The sequence below is a fragment of the Nannospalax galili genome, unplaced genomic scaffold (assembly GCF_000622305.1).
Source record: "Nannospalax galili isolate Female #2095 unplaced genomic scaffold, S.galili_v1.0 scaffold388, whole genome shotgun sequence".
NCBI lineage: Eukaryota > Metazoa > Chordata > Mammalia > Rodentia > Spalacidae > Nannospalax > Nannospalax galili.
In genome coordinates, this window is record NW_008360304.1 from 2,040,920 (window position 1) to 2,063,797 (window position 22,878).

At 38.3% G+C, this 22,878-nt stretch overlaps 1 protein-coding gene across 1 annotated transcript in view; it reads right to left on the bottom strand.

The window, feature by feature from the left end:
* Rnf17 (ring finger protein 17) overlaps window positions 1-22,878 on the bottom strand; it is a 211,144-nt gene that overhangs the window by 115,179 nt on the left and 73,087 nt on the right. The window contains exons 7-10 of the mRNA XM_008824356.1: window positions 7,710-7,881; window positions 5,078-5,154; window positions 4,757-4,831; window positions 254-558 (exon numbers count right to left, since the gene is read on the bottom strand). Of these exons, the coding sequence (XP_008822578.1) occupies window positions 254-558; window positions 4,757-4,831; window positions 5,078-5,154; window positions 7,710-7,881 (629 nt within the window). The remainder of the gene's footprint in view (window positions 1-253; window positions 559-4,756; window positions 4,832-5,077; window positions 5,155-7,709; window positions 7,882-22,878) is intronic.

Below are 22,878 nucleotides of genomic sequence, written 5' to 3' on the forward strand. Positions count from 1 at the left end.
TCCTGGCCAGCATGCATCATGGCATAAAACCTTATACCCCCTAAACCCTAAATAAATAAATAATTAAAAGACAAAATTTCCTAACTTTGGAAAATGTAGCGATAGGAGCATGGCATCAGTATGCCTTAACTCTGATTAACATAATAAGTATAAGATTATAGCAGCAGTATGTTTCTGTCAAGCATATGAACAACAACATAGCAATTACTTTCAATTATGGATAAAAGATTCCCCCTTTTCTATTTTTACTCACATTCTAGATTTTCCTCAATAATTTCTTCAATTATCACATCAGGGCTAGATCCCATTTGAGGAAGCACAGTAATGGTTTTAGAAGATGTCACTACAGCCACCTCTTTCTGTGGCTGCATACTTTTCCCTTCTAAATGTGTATCACTGGTCTCTGGTTGCAAAGGAAGTACAGCTGCTTCAACAGTTAGAGCAGACATGCCAACCCTTTTCTTTTCTAGTGATGAGTATGTATCACAAGAAAGTTCCTTTTTATTATTACATTTCTTCTGAACATTCAGTCCAACTTCAGTTTCTGGAGGGTAACATCTGTTTAAAAATACACAGTAGGGCTATTTTAATATTGGACTTCAAGCCATTTCTTTCCCACTTGACAACTGATACTGTGACACATACGAAAGATCAATGTTATCTAGGCAACCTAGAGGTATTTGTAAATAGTTTTATTGATATACAAATTACACATCATTCAATTTAATGACTTTTAGTAACCTTACAGAGTTGTATAATCTTGCCATATTCTAATTTCAGAAAACTGTCGTCAGTCTAAAAGAATCTTTCCTCCTATTTCAAGCCCTCAAGGAAACTTTCTGCCTATTCAAAGCCTCAAGCAAACTTTAGGGTTTTGTTTTGTTTGACATAGGACTGATTTGGAACTCACCTGGCCTCTAACTCATAATCCTCTTGCCTCAGCCTACCAAGTGCTGGAATTACAGGTGTGTGCCATTACACTTGGTTAGCTTTAAGGTTTTAAAAAGTCAAGAAGTATTATAAACAGCAAAAAGCTTAAACCCTTAGTCATGTCAAAATCATCTGATTCCAAAGGATTAAAGATTTTCAAAAGAAGTCATTTTGATTTGTCTTAAATGTTTCACTTCATTAGATTTTATTTTATTCATTAATTTTATTTTTTATGTATGAGTGTATTGTCTGCATGTGTGTAAGTGCACCCGTGTTATGCAATGCCCACAGAGGTCAGAAGAAGGCATCAGATCCACTGGAACTGGAGTTATGAACAGTTGTTAGCTGCTGTGTGGGTGCTGGGAACTGAACCTCAATCCTCTGCAAGAGCAGTCAATGCTCTTAACTGCTAAGCCATCTCTCTAGTCCCCTAAATTAGATTTCTTACTTTAATTCATCACCTTAAAAATAAAGTATAAGAAACAATGTGGGAACAAGTCCCTGAGAAAACCATGAGAAAAGTCCACAAACCTCCACACTACCTGATCCTCTGGGTATGTTTATTTTATACACGCATACACTTTGTGTGTGTGCATGTGTGTGCATGTATGTATATGGACACACGTGTGCATATACATGGAGGCTGGAGGTTGGTGTCTGATGTCTTGCTCAATTGCTCTCCAGACCTTTTTGTTTTAGACTAGTTGGCTAGCAAGTCCCAGGACTTCCTCCTGTCTCTGCCTCCTTAGTGCAGAGATTACAGGCACATGCTTGCTGTGCCCAGTTTTTTACATGGATGTTGGGAGTCTGAACTCAGGTCCTACACAGTAAGACTGCAGAGTAAGTACTTTAGCAACTGAGGCATTTTCCAAACCCTACTTCTTATTTTTCTACCATATGAACATACCCAGAAAATTTTAGGCCATCATATTTAATAAGAGAATCATATTATAATCAGAGAATTTAAAATTAAATAAAATTGAGGTATAAAGATTACATTTTCATTAACTCATGATGTAGTTTCTTCACAGAACACTGGTGAGACAATTTACAAATAGGAGCAAGCCACCTGGATTTAGCAATGGCACATTTATCTGCTGTTTCCAACAGAAGGTAACACTTAACATTAGCAAAATATAAGTTGCATAAAGGTCTAGACCCTTTTGAGAAACATATGTATGTAAACAACCTTGTATTATAAACACCTTTGCATAGTAATTATCAGACTTCACCAAAATTTTAACACTGTTAACCAGCTCCAGTCTTGTCAATTTTCCTTTGACACATTTAATACCACATTCTTCTGTTTTCCTTCATTCTCTGCCTGCACCGTCTAAGTTTTCTTTATTTTCCAGGTCACTTTTTCATTGCTGTAGGTTTTAGTATTTTTCCATAGTACTGTCCTTGACCTTTTTCAATACATGCTCTCATTGGGCAAACCTATCATTTAACTACTACCTATAATTAAGTGTGGTAGGTTATAGTAGAATTTACCTTAAACCTTCAAAAAGTTTTAAATTTAATATCAATGCAAGAGCACCAAAGAGTCATAAATGGGAAGAATGACAATTATAAAAATATTTGACAGAAACCATAATCAAGCTGTGAAAATATCTAAAATAACATACTGCCTATCTGCAAAGAATGTTGGTTATACATGGGAGCCCCAAGAGTCAAATCACAGAGGCAAATACAGAGTGGGGATCACCAATGCACTGTTTGTGGAAAGATGACTTGGGCGTAAGGACTGGTATCCTAGTTCCTCTTGCAAGGTCTTCCTCATGGTGGAGAGGACAGTAGGCTATCTCTGTCTGATGCTGTTTGTTCTTGTTTCCTTTCTTGTTGCTGTGATAAAATACTCTGACCAAATCAATTTGAGAGGAATGGATTTATTTGGTTTACACTTTTAGGTCATAGCCCATTACAGAGGAAGTCAGGGCAGAAACTCGAAGAGCCTGAAGCAGAAACCAGGGAGGAATTCTGCTTGCTGGCCTGTTGGCAGGCTTATACTTAGCCAGCTTTCTTATATATCCTAGACTCATCTGCTTAGGGCTGGTGTCACCCACAGTGAGCTGGGCTTTTCTACATCAATTAACAATCAAGACAATCCACAGACATGTCCACAGACCAACCTAATTTATGAAATTCCTCAATTGAGGCTTCTCCTCTCATGTGGGGCTCTCCCTCCCCTCATGGGTCATGAGAACAAAGGGAGCAGAAGTGACGAACGGGGTCAGGACGGCCAGTGAGCACTGATGGAAGAAAGTCCTTCCGGGGAGGCAGATTCAGTGATATAGCTCCAGACTCAGTGAAACAGCTCCATTTATTCAGTGGTAGTTAGGGAAAATATAGTGTGGAGGCAGCAGCCAAAGCTTCAGCTAATAGGTGCTCATAGCTCATAGTATGCTTTATTTACATGTGGTAGGGGGATCCTATCATTTGGCTATAGGGAAATGCCTAATTATGATATAGAAAAAACCTGGGGGCAGTTTTATTGCAGGTAATTATGCCAAAGGTCATGTTCTGAATAAGGTCAGGCATCCATGCTTGGAGGCACTTTCCAGGTAAGTCAGGCAGGAAGCCCCTGCTGAGAAAGGAGCCAACCTTAACAGCAGGGTTACCCAACACTCTCAGATAATTCTAGGTCCTGTGAAGCTGACAATTAAGACTAATCAGGACACAGTTAAATTATTAGATTAATTATATTTCCTTTATTCCAAATAAAGCTGCAAATAACCAAACTCCTGAAAATTTGCCTCCTCACTTCTGTCTGGATATTGGGAAAAAAGGCCAAAATAAATATCCCAAATTTATAATCAAGTCCAAGATCTTCCCTTAGATTTTTGGCATATAGACTCCTCCCTCTACTAGAGCTTGAATCCAGGAACTCTACCACTGAGCTATATTCCTAACCCTCCATGTGCTATCTTGGAAGCAGAAATAAGGGCTCTCATCAGACCGTGAATCTTCCAGGGCCCTGATCTTGAATTTTCTTGGCTCCAGATTTTGAAGAAATTATTTCTCTTCAAGTATTTTGTTACAGCAGTATAAATGTACTAAGACAGGCATATACTAGCCACATGTGACAACCAAACACTTTGGATGCTTATGTAACCCAAGAAATGATTTGTCATTTTATTTAGTTCAATTTGTGCTCAATTTAAACAGCACACATGGCCAGTAGCTACCACAATGGACAATATTTAAGTAGAAATAAGTTTAAATGCTACCACATAGCATACAATCTTTAGGATTTCACTTCTATACACATGTAGTGATACTCAGAATATAACTATAGCAGTGTTTTTAATACAGTATGCTAGTTCACTGTCCTTGTATTTCTAAGAAGCCTACCTTCCATTTGCCCTCCTTTTTACTTGCTACTCACTTTACACAGATAAGTGAAAATAAAATCTCTTTCCAAATTCTCTATTACCCCAAGAAGAAATGATCATTCCATTCCTTGGCAACATAACTTCTGTATCTACTATCACAACGAGGCATTGTATCTTTTCTATTTTACTTGTTATTTCTTGGATATTTATTTCAGTATCTTCTAGACTGTTAGTGTCTAGCACAAAAACCAGTGTTCAATGCTCACTGACTGACTGAATTTCAAAGAGCCAATACATACATCATTCAATACTGATCTCTTCTAGGTCTTTTAAGTATCACACATAGAAATTAACTATAGAAACCAGTACTTTAGATTTTTGACTCTTATGTCATATTAAACATCAATTTCTCTCTTAAGACTTAGGCATTATCTTAAGACATAGGCATTACCAGATACTAACAGCATGTTGCCATTCTTAAAAATACTTACTTTGTTGAGTTCTCAAATTCAATCTTTCCCATCTTGTTGAACAGGCAGATAATCTCACTGCAATTCATATTCAACCTGAAATATTTAGTATGTAAATAAATGTTTCTATGAATTTATTGTTCTCTCTGAACAACACAGTTGCTGACATTAAATTAAATTTGAAAGAAAGTATTTAAATTAATTTCTAACTTATCATAAATTATAATTATTTTAATTTGGCTGTTATCTTAGGAAAAATTTAGGACCCCAATTTCAATTATAATTACTTGCTATTTAATAACTTAAGGTTCTCTTGCTACGATCTCCTGAAGAGCTACTTACCTGGGAGGGTTTCTTAGTATTACAGAACTAACTTGTGACAATTCACTCTCAAATGATAACTTCAAGGTCCGGATAATCTAGAATTGAGAGGGAATTACAAAAGTACAATTCATGTGTGAATTTTCTCTTGTCACAAATATTGCTAAAAGTAGAAGATTTGAGAGGAAAAAACAATTTTTTAGATACTCAATTAAAATACTTAAGGCTACTTTTTGGGCATGCAAAGAAAAGGATGCAAATCAAATGTTTATGAATTTCTTTTTTAAAGGAGTTTAAAGTCTTTGAGGTATACATGAACAGATACTCAAAAAAATACCAGCTAATAATTGGAATATAACTATAGACCATAGAAAGTTCTGGTCAGATTTGTTCTGCTCCTGTGTTTTTATTGTCAAATGTTTCCTCTTTTGCCTCATCATCCTAACTAAATTAAGCAGAGTAAAGACCGAATTTTATCACTTTTTTAAAAACCTCACATATAATGCACAGGAGTGACTATTGCTGTTTTTAGAATTACAGTTAGGGGAAAACCAGACCAAATAAGAGTGGCATTCATTTTTAATATTTTTAGTGAGCTTTTGTACATTTCATATAATACATCTTAAATTCAGACTCTCCCTCCCCTCCATAGCCCCCTCCCCATCAGATTTTAGGTATTCTGTCATAAATGTTGTTGATAGTGGCATATTTTTCACCTTTCATTTAAAATTAGAAATTCTGGAGACAAGTCAGTAGCTTCTAATTCTTTTTTAAAAATATTTTATTTATTATTTTTATTTTATGTGTATGCGTGAATTGCCTGTGTGTAGTTAAGTGCACCTTTGTTGTGCAATGCCCGTGGAGGACAGAAGAGGCTGTTGGATTCCCTGGGACTGGAGTTTCGGACAGTTAGCTGCCATGTGGGTGCTAGGATTCGAACCTGGGTCTTTTGCAAGAACAACCAGTGTTCTTAACTGCTGAGCCATCTCTCCAGCCCCAGTAGCTTCTAATTCCATACCTCAGTAAAGAATACACATTTGTTTATCTGTGGGAAATGAGATCCAGAGGGCACAAAGATTAAGAGCAGGTTTTTCATCTTCAGAAAATGAAGCAGAAATAAGCAAAGATTACTGTTAATCTTGTTCTGCCATATTATAAGAAAGAAAATTCTGTTTTTGCTCAACTTTTCTCCCCAGCTATGTACAAGATAAGATAAGACAACAGAGGATAGATGATCAAACTGTTTCTAAGGAAGATGGGATCTTGAATTAAAATTTTAAGTTGAGTTCAGCTATATCTAAACTTACTGTAAGAAAACAAGAGTCTCATTTAGTTTGCTACTTTTTTTTTTTTTTTTTTTTTTTTTTTTTTTGGTCTTTTTGAGACAGAGTCTCTCTGTAGCCCCAGCTGTCCTGGAACTCACTATGTAGACCAGGCTGGCCTTGAACTCACAGAGATCCACCTGCCTCTGCCTCCCAAGTGCTGGGATCAAAGGCATGCACCACCATGCCCAGCTTAGTTTGCTACTCTTATATGTCCTCAGTTTTGTTTATTTTTTGAGACAAGGTCTCACTGTGTAGCTCTGGCTGTCCTAGAACTTGCGGCGTAGACCAGCCTGGCCTCAAACTCACAGAGATCCACTAGCCTCTGCCTCCTGAGTGTTGGGATTAAGGGGGTGCCACCATCTCGGCTGTCCTCATTTTAAATTCAGGTATCCTGAAACTCTTCCTACAGTTTGCAACTTAAGGATTCTGTAAACATACCTAGTGTGGTGTTACTGGAAGGTGGTAGAAGCCTTCAAGAGTTGAGAACTAATGGGAGGTCACTGGCAGAATCACTGAATGGGGACAGTAAGATTTCAGCCCCTTCCTTTCTCTCTTTTCCTTTCTGGCCAAAAGCTACATGGTTTTGCTCTGCCATGCCCTCCCATATAAGGTGTACTACAAACTCAAAGCAAAGTAGTCGATCAATTATGAGCTGAAATCTTCAAAACTGTAAGCCAAAGAACCCTTTCCCTTTATAAATTGGTAATCTTAGGCATTTATTATAGTGGTGGAATCTAAGTAACAGGAACCTCAGTTTTCATCTCATTGCCTTACCACTTTGATTTCAGATTATGTCTTATGAAGACTATTTTCCTAAATTGTAAAAGTAACAAAAGGCTAAATGAGATTTAGTAACACACTGTTACTAAATAAGAGTGTGTGTCTTAGAATTCAAACACCTAAGATTTATCAACTGATGCTAACAGTCTCTTCTTTTTTTACTTTACAGTATTATGAAAACAGTATGTATTAAGTTGAAACCATATCTGATTTTTGAATTTCAATATTTTCTCTGGGCTACTGACATGTGATTTGATCCACTGTTACTATGCTGGTATAACAGAGAATCAGCTGGTCATGAGAAAAAGCAACTGACACTCTACATGGCTGCTAAGTCATGATGCTGTAGGTTAGTTGAATTAAAAACCTCTTTTGCTTACAATATTTTCAATTTGTAATGGGTTTATTAGACTGTAATCTCATCATAAGCCAAGAAGTACCTATAGAGGTTAATGTAATCTGAAAAATTCTTCTCATTAAGTTAAATAGTCTAAAGTATATAAAGTAAGCTACCACAGAACTAATTCAATTGTGAACATTAAAATTACCTGAGTCAGGTCACAGTATGTCCTCAGTGAAGGTGCTGACTTTAGTTCTTTTGCTATCTTCATAGCTGCATCCAAATTATTTTTTTTCTCCTCAATGTACCTTTTAACCATTGTTAATTCTGACAAATAATCATCAGTACATCTCTCAAGTTCTTCACACAAGTTCTTTTTCCTTCATTAAGACAAAGTTATTTTGTAATATTTTACTAACATTTACATAAAGGTAAATTTATTAATGATTGAATAATATTTGAAAGGATAATTTCACTAGGTGATGAATTTAACAAATATAACATGACTAAATGAGGCACGTTCTAACTGAACAGTATCTGAAAAGTTAATTTTATTAGTTGATAAACTTAACATATAATGCAGTTAAATGAAGCATGAAACTGAAGAGAAATGAATTACAGTTGAAATCCATGTATAAATAGAGAACAAGGGGACTAGAGAGATGGCTCAATGGTTAAGAGCATGCACTTCTCTTACAAAGGACCTGAGTTCAGTTCTCAGCACCCAAGATGGAGAGCTTATAACTGCCTATAACTCCAACTCCAAGACATCTTATGTCTTAGTCTGGCCTGTGGGCACCTGCACTTACATGTACACCCCCCCACCCCACAGAGAGACACATACAACACACATACATAATTTAAAAATAAATCCTACAAAATATTTTTAAAAATATAGTTATATATAGTCAAATATAGAGATGTCACAGAATAAGATGTAAAGGAGACTCCAGATCATCCTACTTACACTAGAAGCAATAGTGCTTGTGCCTTTACAAAGACATGTCTGTACCCACTTTTTGCCAGGATTTACCTGCACATTTAAAGATTACCATAGACACATAGTCCATGAAAATGAGATTTAAAAGCAACACCAAGGGGCTGGAGAGACGGCTAAGCAGTTAAGAACACTAGTTGTTCTTGCAGAAGACCTGGGTTCAAATCCTAGTACCCACATGGCAGCTAATAACTGTCAGCAACTCCAGTCCCAGGGGATCCGACAGCCTCTTCTGACCTCTGCAAGCATTGCACGACACGGGTGCACTTACCTACAGGCAGGCAATACGTGCATACACATAAAATAAAAATAATAAATAAAATTTTAAAAAATATTTAAAAGCAACACCAAACTAGAACTTAGATGGCAATTAAGTATAATCTTCAAGATTACTTCCTTAGGAAGAGTAGGTAGTTATGCCTCCATTACCTACACTTCATTACTCAAATATTTTTCTGTTTTCTAGGGTAGAATTACTTTAAGATTTTTTAAGTTTTTTTTTTTTTTTTGAGACAGGGTCTCCCTGTAGCCCTAGCTGTTCTGGAGCTCACTATGTAGTCCAGACTGGCCTTGAACTCACAGAGATCTGCCTGCCTCTGCCTCCCAAGTGCTGGGACTACAGGTGTGCGCCACCCACGCCCGGCTTTAACTGAAGTTTTATACATTTCATACAATATATCTTGATCATACTTAGACCCCTTCCCCATCTGTACTCTCTACATAGCCCTCCTGCTGGATTTCATGAATTCTTTCATGTATGTTAAAACCTATCAAGTCAGGTTTATGTCCCTGCATATCCCTTGGTCTGAGTCCATCCACTGGAGACTGGTCAGCCTATCTACCATTACTCCCTTATAGAAGACCAACTCTCTTTCACCCAGCAGTGATCAGTTGCCAATAATTCCTCAGCTAAAGTTGAGATTTCTTACCCATTTCCCCACTTCTAATAGAGCTGGGGTTTTATCTGATTGACTTTGCATGGTATTGGGCATGCTGTCACTATTGCTGTAAGTTCACATGAACAACTTTGTAGCCACCTGGAAAACTCTGTTTCCTTGTGGTCATCTACTACCCCTGGCTCTTACATTCTTTCTGCCCCCTCTTCTGCAATGGTCCCTGAGCCCTGGGTGGTTGAGGTTTAATACAGGAGTCCTATCCAGGGACACACACTCTGCAGTCTCTTATTTTCTACATTTTGGCTAGTTGTGGCTTTCTAGGTTAATCACCATCTGTTGCATGACGAAGCTTCTCTGGTGAGAGCTGAGACACACATCAATATGGAATTACTTTATTATAGCGATTAAAAAGATCTACATAGTCCAAAAAAACTCACATAAATGTAAACGCACATAAAACTCATTAGGAATATATGAGGAAGGCCTCAATCGCTCATGAATATATGAAAATCCCAAACTGGCGAGTATCAACCTATGAAAACAGTTAAAAAGAAAAAAAAAAGGTAGGAAATTTTGTGGCTTTTACTTGCTCTTGACTAATCTCCTTAGTGAATATTCTTATCCTGCCTTGTGTTACCTGAAGGATTAGTTTTTTGTCTTAGATCTCAGCTAGTGGAAAAGTATGGATGATGTTCAGGAAAACTGAGGGGGCACTAAGTGTGAGACATATCTGGAGGTTAAGAGATTATAGGTAAAGATACAAAGCAGACTGAAGTCCAGAGGAAAAGCTAAGCTGAGATTCTTTTGGAAAATTAAGGCATAGAAGCAGTTGTATATACAGAAGAATTGACAAAGCCAAACTTGGGCCAGGTAAGATGCATGCTCAGAAAACACCTGAAAAGACCTTAAGCCTTCATCTTAAGGCTGATCTCAAGACTGAGAGCACGTGCAGTTATTCGATGAAGGAATGCTCCAGCAAGAACCAGGCTATAAAGACTGGGAATGGCAGCTAGTTTTTCATGAACAAGCTTCAACAGGAACACTACCAGCAATACAAATGAAAAACAAAATAAGGCTCATTCAAAGGAAGAAAACAGAGCAGTAGAGGCTATTTACAAAGAATAGGCATTGAACTTTATGAATAAATTTGAAACAACTGTCTTAAATATACTCAAGGAGTTAAAGGAAAATATGAACAAAGAAGCAGAGGTAGAGGGAAATTAGGAAAATACCTAAAAATTACATAAAATAATATTAAAACACCAAGACAAAAAGAGAATATGGAAAGGAACCAAGGCTAGGGACACAGCTCAGTGGTAGGATGATTGCTTAGCATAGGGCCCTTGTTTAAACATCTGGGCATGGGGGGACATGCCTATAATCCCAGCATTCAGAGGCTAAGGCAAGAAAAATTTGAATTTGAGGTCAGCCTGGCCTACAGAGTGAATTTGAGGTCAGTTTGGATCATATAACAAGCCCAGTCCCCTGGAAGTGGCAGCAGCAGAATCAAGAATTAGCAAGCTTCAAAGAAAGGACAATTAAAATTGTCTGGGAAACAGAAAAAAATGACAATGATGAAGACGAGTGCCTATAGGATGTGTAGGAAACCAACATGTGTATTAGGAGTTACAGCAGAACATGAAAGAGGCAGAAAGATCTGAAGAAAAAAAACAAGAAACAAAAATATCCTTCCAAAGTTTGATGAGACACAGACTTACAGAGCAAGAGCTCAAGCATCTCCATGTAAAATAAACCTACAGTCAAACTTTGTAGACAAGGAAACAATCATGAAACCCAAAAGAGAAACATAATGTCATTGTACTGGATAGCTTTAGTGTCAATCTGACACACCTGGGTTGAGGGAGCCCCAATTGGGGAAATGACTCTATTGGACTGGCCTGTGGCCATATCTGTGGGGGTATCTTGATTATTAAGTGATGTAGGAGGGCCCAGCCCACTGTGGGTGGTGCCACCCCTGGGCAGGTGGGCCTGTGCTGTGTAAGAAAGCAGGCTGAACATGGGCCAGGGGAGCAAGCAAGTAAGCAGCATTCCCCCATGGCCTGTGCTCCAGCTCCTGCCTCCAGTTTTCTATCCTGAGTTCCTACCTTGGGCTTCCTGATGAACTATGACCTGGGAGATATAAGACAAATAGACCCTTTCCTCCCCAAATTGGTATTGGTCAGAGTATTTTATCACAGCAATGGAGAAACAAACTAGAACAGTCATACACAAAGGCTTTTTAGTAAGATTATTAGTCAAATTCTCAGCAGAAATTTTTGAGGCCAGATGACAGTGGAAGAATATATTTAAACTACTGAAAGGGAAAAAAAATCTGTCAATAGAATTTTGTATCTAGCAAAGCCATCATTTAGAAATGAGGGAGAGAGGAATGGCTGTCATCAAAATAACAACAAAATGCTGACAGGTAAGGATGTGAAGGAAATGAACTTTTATGTACTGCTGGTAGAATGTAGATTAATTCAACCATTATAGAAATGAGTATGGAAGTTTTTCAGAAAACCAAAACCTAAACTACCATACGATCCAGCTATGTCACTCCTGTGTATAAATCCAAAGGAATCTGTAATCTAAATGTGCCTCTTAATTCTTATTGTCATTCTGACAACCTAGAGTCACTAGGCAAGAGGCAACCTCAATTGAAGAATTGTCTTCTTCAACTGGCCTGTGGCCATGTTTCTAAGAGATTGTCTTGCCTGATCTAGCACTAAATCACTAGATATGAGTATATATCTTGATGCAATTGCAGGAGCCAGGAAATTAGAAAGGAATCATGGGGGTAAAGGGGAAGAAGGAGCCCGAGAGAGGGGGGTATTAGGAGACAGGTATTACTGAGGAAAGGGGGAAAGGAGGTACTTTAACTGGGGATGTAGTAGTGAGGCTTATATAGGAGAGGAGAAATAAATAATGCTTAGATGGTATGAAAAACCAGAGGGAAATGTATTAGTTCAAAGTCCCATTGAAAAATACACATACAATAAGTATACGAGTGCATGCATATAGCTGAAGGCTATATAACAAAAAACAAACAAACAAACAAACAAACAAAAAACCAGTGCCAGACAGGAGAAACCTCCCTTCCAATTGTTGGTCAGGGTAGTTGTGACCCAGAAGTTCCTCTGACAAGCTATGGTCCCACCTCCTTCCCATGTTCTACAGAAGGAGCCAAGTCCATTAAGGGGTGGGGCTATGGAGATATAAACCAGGAAAACCACGAGGCCGTGCTCTTGCCATTTTGTGTGGTTGTTGGGAAACCACAGGACTTATGTTTAGGTGTGGACTTTCGAGCACAGCTGTGAATGGGGTAGTCACCATTTTTGGAATACAGAGTGGCGAAAGGCAACATGGATATCACGCCTATCTTGGGGGCTCCTCAGCTGGTCGAGATGAGGCACTTGGACTTGTAAGAAGGTGATGTGGAGCACACTGGGTTAGGGTGGAGCTGCTGCACCTGCCATATTGAGCATGGTCAGTGGCCAGAGAGCAAGAGAGACCCGGAGTGGGAAAGGGATGGCGCATGCATTTCAAATATGGAAAAGGAAAAGCCTGTAAGAATCTGTGTTTTTGTAAGTCATCCCCTCCCAAATGTCATAAAAACTATGCAAAATCCAAATAGAATGTCTTATGTTGTTTCATCAATCCGCCTCAGGACTGGGAGACCCTGAGTGGGGGCGGGTCTCCCAGTGGGAAAAGGAAAATATAGTGAAACAATTGGCACAGTTCAGCAGGATGATGCTGGAAATGACAAACCGCAGATGTTCAGGAAAAGCAAGGGGGTTAGCGATGTTCACGGGGGTTATACAATGAATCATAAAATATGTAACTAGAATGATGTGGGCCACACAGACACAGACAAGTTCAAAGGGGAAAATCCCTGGGCCACAGCCATCCTGTAAATGTGGGAAAATAGCTCAGTTGCTTGTATATGAAGATTCTTTAAAGGTCATTGAAAGCCTAGAAGAAATTTCACAAGCCTTGGACACAAGAGGGGAACCCAGAGAGGGGCATGGCCACTTTGCATAACAAAAGATTTGTCTGAAACAAAGACAGCCCCAGTCGAGGCTATGCTAGGGGTAGAGGCAGTTTTTCCTAGTAGGGCCTTCCCCAGCAGCCAGGTATAATGGAGAGGCAGCAGATACAGCAACAGCTAGGAGGCAAACCCAGGGGCTGCCTGACTCAGGGAACCAACAGGTCCAACAGGGACAAAAGAGACCCTCTGCCTCCTTAGCCAGGTGCAGGGTCAGGCAACTTGAGCCAGCATCTGCAAATGTATCAAGGATAAGAAGATACAAAGAGACTCCATGTAAAATCCCCAAAATGCAGAATGACTCCAATGGGAAAACTAAAGCTAGTAAAAAACTAACCAAACTAATGCCTCTTACCCATGCTATGGTACCTAACAGAGATCTATGGAGAAATCAATTAATACAAATGGATAAAACCTTTCCATGCTGTGTCAGACCTTATCTATGATTGATTTAAAATATGATGTTAACCTCAGAGTATTTTACAGATGTGAAACCCATTTGAAAGATACCTGAAGAAACAAAGGCCAGCTATAGATGTAAGATTTTTTGGGAGTTTTATGATTGGGTAAAAAACCCAGAGGCTCCCAAAACTGTACAACTGTTAAGAAAAACTACAGTATCAGGGATGGGTTGCCCCACTATGAGCTGTTGGTCAGGCAGATCCTAGAGGTCCCCAAATTAACTAAGGCTATTGCCACTCATGTCAGCTGTACACTAGAAAGGTCGGTAAGGCCATGTTGCTGAAGACACTCATGATGTGAGTGTGGGAGAAGAGATGGAGCCAAGATTAAGCTAAAAACTTCATGCCACTGGAACAGATGGTTTTCATTGTGCCAGAAGGTGCTATGCAGATGCTTGGGGAAAAAGGATCCCCTACAATTCTGCTCAACAATGGACCCTGCGTGCTGCACACTATGAACATGCCAAGCAATGCCTGCTAGTGCAATAATGGCTCGATTAACATACATACAATTGACAAATTTCTAATTGGATAAGGCCGGCTCCGAGGGGTGGAACACACATCTGGTGCTGTAGACCAGGCTAGCCCCCTGTGTCAGGGAAGGCTATAGGACCCTGCAGGGAAGCTGTTGCAAGTATACTGTTTAATATGGTACACCTACTAGGATATCTTCCAGGCATTTGTATTTACACCAGTGTTTGTTTAGATGTATCTACTTCCTTCCACTTGTCTTTATAGTAGGGGAAACACCACTTAGATCAGCAGTCATGTCTTTAAGAGGAATGATGGGGAGGCTCAAGAAGTCAGTATCTCGCCATGATGCAAGAGTGATCGCCTTGCATCTGTCACCCCCTTCAAGGCGCAGGGACCCCTGCAAAAGAGGTGGTAGACAGTTTATAAGAGGCAGAGGAAGGGGTGGAGTGAGACCCGGAAGTTCCTCTGACAAGCCATGGTCCCACCTCCTTCCCAAGCTCTGCAGAAGGAGTCAAGCTCACTAAGGGGTGGGGCTATGAAGATATAAGCCAGGAAAACCATGAGGCTGCACTCTGGCCATTTTTTGTGGCTGCTGGGAAACCACAGTACTTACATTTGGGTGCAGATTTTCATGCACAGCTGTGAATGGGGTAGTCACCATTTTTGGAATAGTGCATGGTGAAAGATGAGGCAGATGTCCCTGTCTTGGGGGCTCCTTGGTGAGGCACTCAGACTGGTGAGAAGGCGACACAGAGCACACTGGGAAAAAGGGGTGGAGCCGCTGCCATATTGAGCATGGCCAGCCAGTGAGAGAGAGACCTGGGGCAGGAGACTGATAGCCTTTTAAATATGGAAAAGGAAATGCCTATAAGAATCTGTGTTTTGTAATTCACTCCCTCCCAAATGTCATATAAACTAAGCAAAATCCAAATAGAATGTCTTATGTCGGTTCATCAATCTGAGTCAGAACTGGGAGATCCTGAGTGGGGGAAGGTCTCCCAGTGGGAAAAGGAAAATTTAGGAAAATTTAGTGAAACAGTAGTCCAAGAGACTCCCAAAATAACAATGCTATTTCTACAGCCCCTGGGTTGTCTCCCAGAGCTTGAAGGTAAGACCCTATTGCTGAAGACAGGCCAGACTTTGGGCACAGGACTTAGAGAAATCTGTCTGGAACTAATCTGGAAGCCTTCATTCACCCTGAAGACTAGCTCTCATGATATCAGAGGATACTATGCAAGTTTCCAAGGGAAAAAAAAAAAATCAATGGTCCTACCCAGCTGTAAAGCCTAATAAACAATAACTGGCCCAGAAAAGTATTGTTATTGGTGCAGTAGTGGCACTTTTATCTTGGGAGTAATCAATAGCTGACTAATTGGAATTAAGGCCTATTCAATGGGAGGGAACTCATGTGTGGTACCATAAACACAGCCAAACACACATGGCTGGAGAAGTCATAGATCCTAGTGCAAAACCTACTTTTGCCACATTCCTAGACCAACATAATTTCTTACTGTATTCTTTTTTTTTTTGGTCTTTTGAAACAGGGTCTCTCTGTAGCCCCCAGCTGGCCTGGAACTCAGAGAGATTCGTCTGCCTCTGCCTCCCAAGTGCTGGGACTACAGGCGTGTGCCACCACGCCTGACTTCTTACTGTATTCTAAATATGCATCTTCATGTTTATAGACAACTGTACCCTTCACCACTCATCAAAGAAGCTTCTTTTTGCAACAGATGGAGATTATTACAGAGTTCCAGAACTGGTCAAATGCAGAGAATAAGTGCCTGTGAGATGTTTCCCTAAGTGCCATATCTTCACTTCAACTTCTACACACAGGATAAATGCATCTCTCAACTCTCACAAGAGAAGTTTCCTTATGCAGAAGATGGTGATTAACACAGAAACCTAAAATTGGCCGATATGCAGAGAATAGGAGTATATGTTGCAAAACTGCATGTGGGCTTAAGTTGGTAGCATTTGTTTGGGTTTATGCTGTTCTGAATCAGTATGGGTCAGAAAGGGAAAATTCTTCCCTGATAAGACAAAGGTCCTTATTCCTCTCCTGTATCATACAGGATGTACTGTTTAAAAAAAAAATGCTGTTTAAAGAGCACACCCTTTGTTGTAAGAATAGTTCCTAAAGAAATCAGAAGGAACAGGTTTGAGAAGAGATTGGACTCACTTTTGTTTTATAAAGTACTCTAAGAGATCATTTTTGCTCAAGACCATTGCAGTATTGTAGCATCTGCCATAAACACCAACAAAAAACCTTGGAGCTGGGAAATGGCTCAGTGAGCAATGAACATGCCTCACGAGCATGCAGACCTGAGTTCATATTCCCCCAAACCCACATAAAAAGCTGGGTGGTAGTATGTCTTGTAATCTTAGTAATAGTGAATGGGGGACAAGATCAGGTAGATCCCCTAGAGCTTGCTGGCCAGCTAGTCTAGCCTACTTGGTGAAGTTCCTAGCCAATGAGAGATTCTATCTCCAAAAAAAGGGTGGAAGGCCCCAGAGGAACAATACTCAGCGTTGTTCTATAACCTTGCACACATGCACATGTATATCCGCACACACATGTACACACACACACATACATACAACATAGTAAACAAAACAACTTGTCTTGTTTCCTGTTACTGTCATAAAATACCACAAGAAAAGCACCTTAAAGAGAAAGCTATTATTTGGCTAACAATTCCAGGTTATAGTCATCACTTCTGGGAATTCAAGGTAACAGGAACTTGAAGTAGCCAGTCATATTACACCCACAGTCAAAAGCAGAAAGCAATAAATTAATGTATGTATACCGGCACTTGGCTTGCCTTTCCATTTTATACTATCAGGATCACCAGCCCAGGGAATAGTCCCACCCTCAATTAAGATGGGCTTTCTCATCTCAATTATTATAATCAAAATAGTTCCCACAGGAATTATTCCCAAGTGAGTTTTTGGTCCTGTCAAGTTGACAGTTAATACTATCACTCTACTTCAATGTAATAAAGACATACAAAAAACCCACAATGAAAACCCTACATAGGGGTAAAAGACTGAAGGCTTTCTCTTTTATTGGTTAGATTTAAAAATAATTTATACATTTTCAAAATTCATTTCTAGTGTATAAAATAATGGATTTCATTATGCCATCTTTATCTATATAACACTGCACTTTGCTCATACTGGCTCTCTCATCACTTACTCTCCCTAGTCTCCCTGAAAGCTTGTCTTATAAAATGAGAAACAAGATGAAGATACTCACTTTTGTCATTTCTATGCAACAATGTATTGGAAGTTTGTCAAAAGCATTATAAAAGACTCTAAAGAAACCACAAAAATACTACTAAGGTTAATAAACATACATTGCAAAGATACAGGATACAAACCAACACATGATAATTAGCTGTGCTTCTAAATGGTAATAATGAACAGTATCCTCCCAAATTAGGAAAACAATCCCTTTTACAGTAGCATCAAATACTGAGAATGACATTACCACAGTGGGTCAGCTAGAGAGCCCAGCCTTTAGCCTCCATCACAGATCAGTTCACTAGTAATTATTACCAGAAAACAATATGCTACTAAAACTCACAAAAGTAGGAATATTGAGTCACCTGCATGTTCTAGCTTTATTCAGGACCAAATAAAACTGCTCAGTGATGCAATGAGTGAAACGGTCTTGAAGATTATACTGTTCTTTCTCCAAGGCGATCCATACCTAATTGCAACACTCAGGAATGGAAGCAGGAGTACTGAGAGTCTGAGGCCAGCTTGGTTTACATAGTGAGTTCTAGACCAACCTGAGCTATACAATAAAACCTTGTCACAAAAGAAAGAAGGAAACATATATTTCTAGAGAAAACTACTTAACCACTAGAGGCAGTAAAACAGTAAGAGAGGAACATAAAGTCTACAAAACAACCAAAAATCAAGCAATAAAAATGGCAATAGTCTTCACCTATAAACAGTTAAATTGAGATGGGTATGATATAGTATATGCCTATAATGACAAGGTTTTGGAGGCCAAGGTAGGAGGAACTTAAGTTCAAAGAAAGCCTTCCTGGGCTATAAAACAAAAACCTGTTTCATAAAAACAATAACAATAATTAATAATAGTAATAACAGCCACCACCACCTTGAATGTGAATAGAATATATTCTGTAATTAAAAGGCACAGAATGGCTAAAGGGATAGATACTAAAAAATAAAACAAGACCAATTATGCTGCCTAAAAGACACTTCACTCCTAAGGACATATATAGAATAAGAAAGAATGGGTAGAGAAAGATAATCTATGTAAATGGAGACCAAAAGAGATGGGACTAGCCACACTCCTTTCAGATAAAACAAAAACAGACTTCAAGTAAAAAAAAAAACTGTAAGAGACAAATAGGGTCATTACATAATGGTGAGTCAATATAGTAAGAAAATATAACAATTATAAAATATATGTATAATGGACTTAGCACTCTGCTTCCACCAATGGATATACCATCTAGACAGAAAATGAACACAGACACGTGGGATTTAGACTACATGCTAGACCAAATAGACCAAAAAGGCATGAGAGATCATCACATTCAACAGCCATACACAATATATTGCCTTCACAACTGCAGAGGAGGCAAATTCTTTTCAATCTGTCTCACTAAATCAAAAAACTTGAAATATTAAAGATCTTTTCTGATCAAAACAAAATAAAACTGGAAATTAACAAGCATAAGTATTTGGAAATTAAACAACTTACTCTTGAAGAATCAATGGGTCACTGAAGAAATTAAAAGAGCTGGTGAGATGGTTCAGTGGGTAAAGATACCTGCCATCAACCTGATGACCCATACACATGTTATAAGGAGATAACTGGCTTATCTAAATTGTCCTCTGACTTACACACACACACACACACACACACACACACACACACACACAACACACAAATATGCAATAAAATAAATACATGACAAGTCCAAAAAAAGTTTGAGACAAATGAAAATGGAAACACAACATCAAAATTTAATGGGATACAGACTATGTCAAAAAGTAAAAAAAAAATCTGGGGGCTGGGCATGGTGGTACATGCCTTTAATCCCAGCACCCAGGAGGCAGAGGCAGGCGATTCTCTGAGAGTTTGAGGCCAGCTATAACATAGTGAGTCCCAGGCCAGCCTGGAAGATCTTGACTCAAAACAAACAACAAACAAACCTACCCAAAAAAAGTAAAATACCTGAATTTAATAATCTAACAATGCATCTTGAGAAAGAATATCTTTTTAAAAAGAAACTAGATAAAAAAGAACAAACTCCAAACAAAATTAACAGAAAAAATTAGTAAAGATCAGAGAGAAATAAAACAGAGACAAAAATCAGTATTAAAGATGATCAATGAAACAAAGAATTCATTTTTGAAAAGAAAAATATAGTTCACAAACCTTTAGCTAGGTTGAAAAATAAGATGACTCAAGATCAGAGATGAAAATGGAGACATTATAACTGATAATACAGCAATACGAAGGACCATTAGAAATTCTGATGAATACTCTACAGCAACAAAAGTAAAATCTAGGACAAATGGGTAAATTCCTAGATACAAACTGCCAAAATTGAAACATGAAGAAATGGCAAACAGAAAAGACCAATTCCAGGTGACACTGGATCAGGAATAAAACATGTTCTAGCAAAGCAAGACCAGGACCTGTTAAGTGTTACTGTAGAATTCTACCAAACATTTAAAAGACAATTAATTATAATTATTATCAAATTATTTAAAATAACCATGGAGGAAAAAATACTTCCAAATTAATTCTTCAAGGCTAGCACTGCCTTAATACCAAATCTAGATAAGAACACAATGGAAGAAAGAAAAAGAAAGCTCCAGGCTAATATCCTTGACAGATGAAGGCCAAAATCCTCATCAAAATACTAGCAAACTAAATTCAACAGTACACTGAAAAGATCATTCACTAGGGTCAAGTAGAATTCCCCCTTGGGATGCAAAGATGGTTCAACACTTGAATGCAATAAATGTGACACAGCACATTGACAGAATCCAAACACTCCAAACAAAATTAGCAGAAGGAAAGAAACAGACCATAAATTGTTTAAATAGAAGAAGAAAAACAGATTTAACACCTCTTCATGATAAAAAATTAGGTATATTATTCAGTTTTGGGTTACTAAAATAAGTGTTTGAGACAATCACCTTAATCATTTTGACCTGTATTCTAGAGATCTCAGTCCATGGCTTGTTGGCCCTGTTGCTGTCCAGTCTGTGGGTAAGGTAGCACATCATTGTAGGGACAAGTAGCAGAGCAAGCTTGTGTCATGGCAGCCGAAAAGCAAAGAGAAAGGAGAAAGAAGTGTCTTTTTTTATGCATACACTCCCAATGACTGAATTTAGTTTTCCTGGGATCTACCATCTCCCAATAATACTGGGTTAGGAACCAAGCCTTCATGGGAGATGGAGGCCAGAAAAATCAGACATGAACCTCTGATATAAATAAATAAATAAATAAATAAGTAAATAAAACATCCAAACTACAACAGATGTAGGAGTATATCTCAACACAATAAAAGTCACATATGGCAAACATCAAGGCTAACATCATGTTTAATGAGGAAATACCAAGCTTTTCCTCTAAGATCTGGAAGATGGCAAGGATGTCTGTTTTCACCACTTTTATTAACATTAGTACTGAAAGTCCTAGACAGAGCAATACAACAATAAAAAACACTTGAATTGGAAAACAGGAAGTCAAACTGTCCTTGTTTGCAAATAACATGATCTAGTATATGTAATAAATAAACCTATGGACTCCACAAAATGCTACTGAAGCTAATTAAACATATTCAGTAATGCTGTAGGACACAAAATCAACATGTTAAAACCAGCAAAATTTCTATATACTAACAGTCAATTGTCTGAACAAGAAATTCAAGGAACAATTCCATTTACAATAGCTGCAAAAATTACCTAGGACCAAACTGAGTCAAAGAGGTGAAAGATCTTTATGATGCAAACTACAAAACAGAATGAAAGAATCAGAGAATATTTATGAATGCATGTTTATAGATTGACAGAGTACTGTTAAAATGTCATTGCCAACCCAAATGATCTACAGAGTAAATGAAACCCCTGTTGAGAATGTCATTCTTCACAGAATTAGCAAAAAACAGTCTTGAAATTCACATGGAACCACAAAATCCCCAAATAGAGCATCCTGAGCAAAATGAACAAAGCTCGGAGGGCCTCTGGGTAAGGTGCTTGTCATGTAAACCTGGCCAGCTAAGTTCAATCCCTGAAATCCACCTAAAGTTGGAAGGAGAGAACTGACTCTACAAAGTTGTCCTGTGAGGTCCACATCTGTGTCATAGCATATGTACTTACAAACATACATCCTGCACACATGCACATGCACATACATGCACACAAAAAATAACAAAGCTGGAGGCATCACAATATATAACAGACCCCAGAATATACTCCAAAGCTTCAGTAATTAAAAAAAACCCATGACACTGGCATTTAAAAAGGATTTACAAATCAATGCAATAGAATAGCCCTGAAATAATACTCTATATTTACAATTAACTAAACTTTACCAGGAAGCAAGAACACACAATAAAGAAAGTCTCTTCAATAAACAGATACCCAGAAATTGGACACTCAAATAGAGAAAAGTAGAACTGTGTCTTTTACTGCATATAAATATCTCAAAACAGAAGACCTAAAACATAAAGGAAACACTTCAGAACATCTGCCTAGGTAATGATTTCTTTGGATATGACTCTAAATGCGTATGCAACAAAAACAAAATTGACTACATTAAACTAAAAAGCTTCTGTTTTTTAGGAAGGAAAACAATGAATATAGTAAAAAGTCTTTAGGAGGAAGAAAATATATTCAAAGTATATATCTGATAAGGGATAATACTGAAAATATACATCCTTGTACCATAAATTGTTTAAATAGAAGAAGAAAAACAGATTTAACACCTCTTCATGATAAAAAATTAGGTATATTATTCAGTTTTGGGTTACTAATATAAGTGTACAGAATCCAAACACTCCAAACAAAATTAGCAGAAGGAAAGAAACAGACCATAAATTGTTTAAATAGAAGAAGAAAAACAGATTTAACACCTCTTCATGATAAAAAATTAGGTATATTATTGAGTTTTGGGTTACTAAAATAAGTGTTTGAGACAATCACCTTAATCATTTTGACCTGTATTCTAATAACCCAATGCAAAAGAACAAATAGTCCAAAGAAAAAAATAGGATAAAGATCTGCCTCTCAAAAGACATACAAATAAGAAAGGAAAAAACAGTCAATATCGAGACCTCCTGGGGTAAGTCTAGAGCGCAGCCCTCCGCGCTTTGACGCCCCAAGCCACATTCACCCTTCCATCTCCCCCGCTGTTCTCTACTCCTAGTTAGGGCCCTGTGCCATTCCTAGTCTTGGGGCCCCAGACACCTGGGGAACCAATACTGCTTCCTGATCCTTTTCACCCA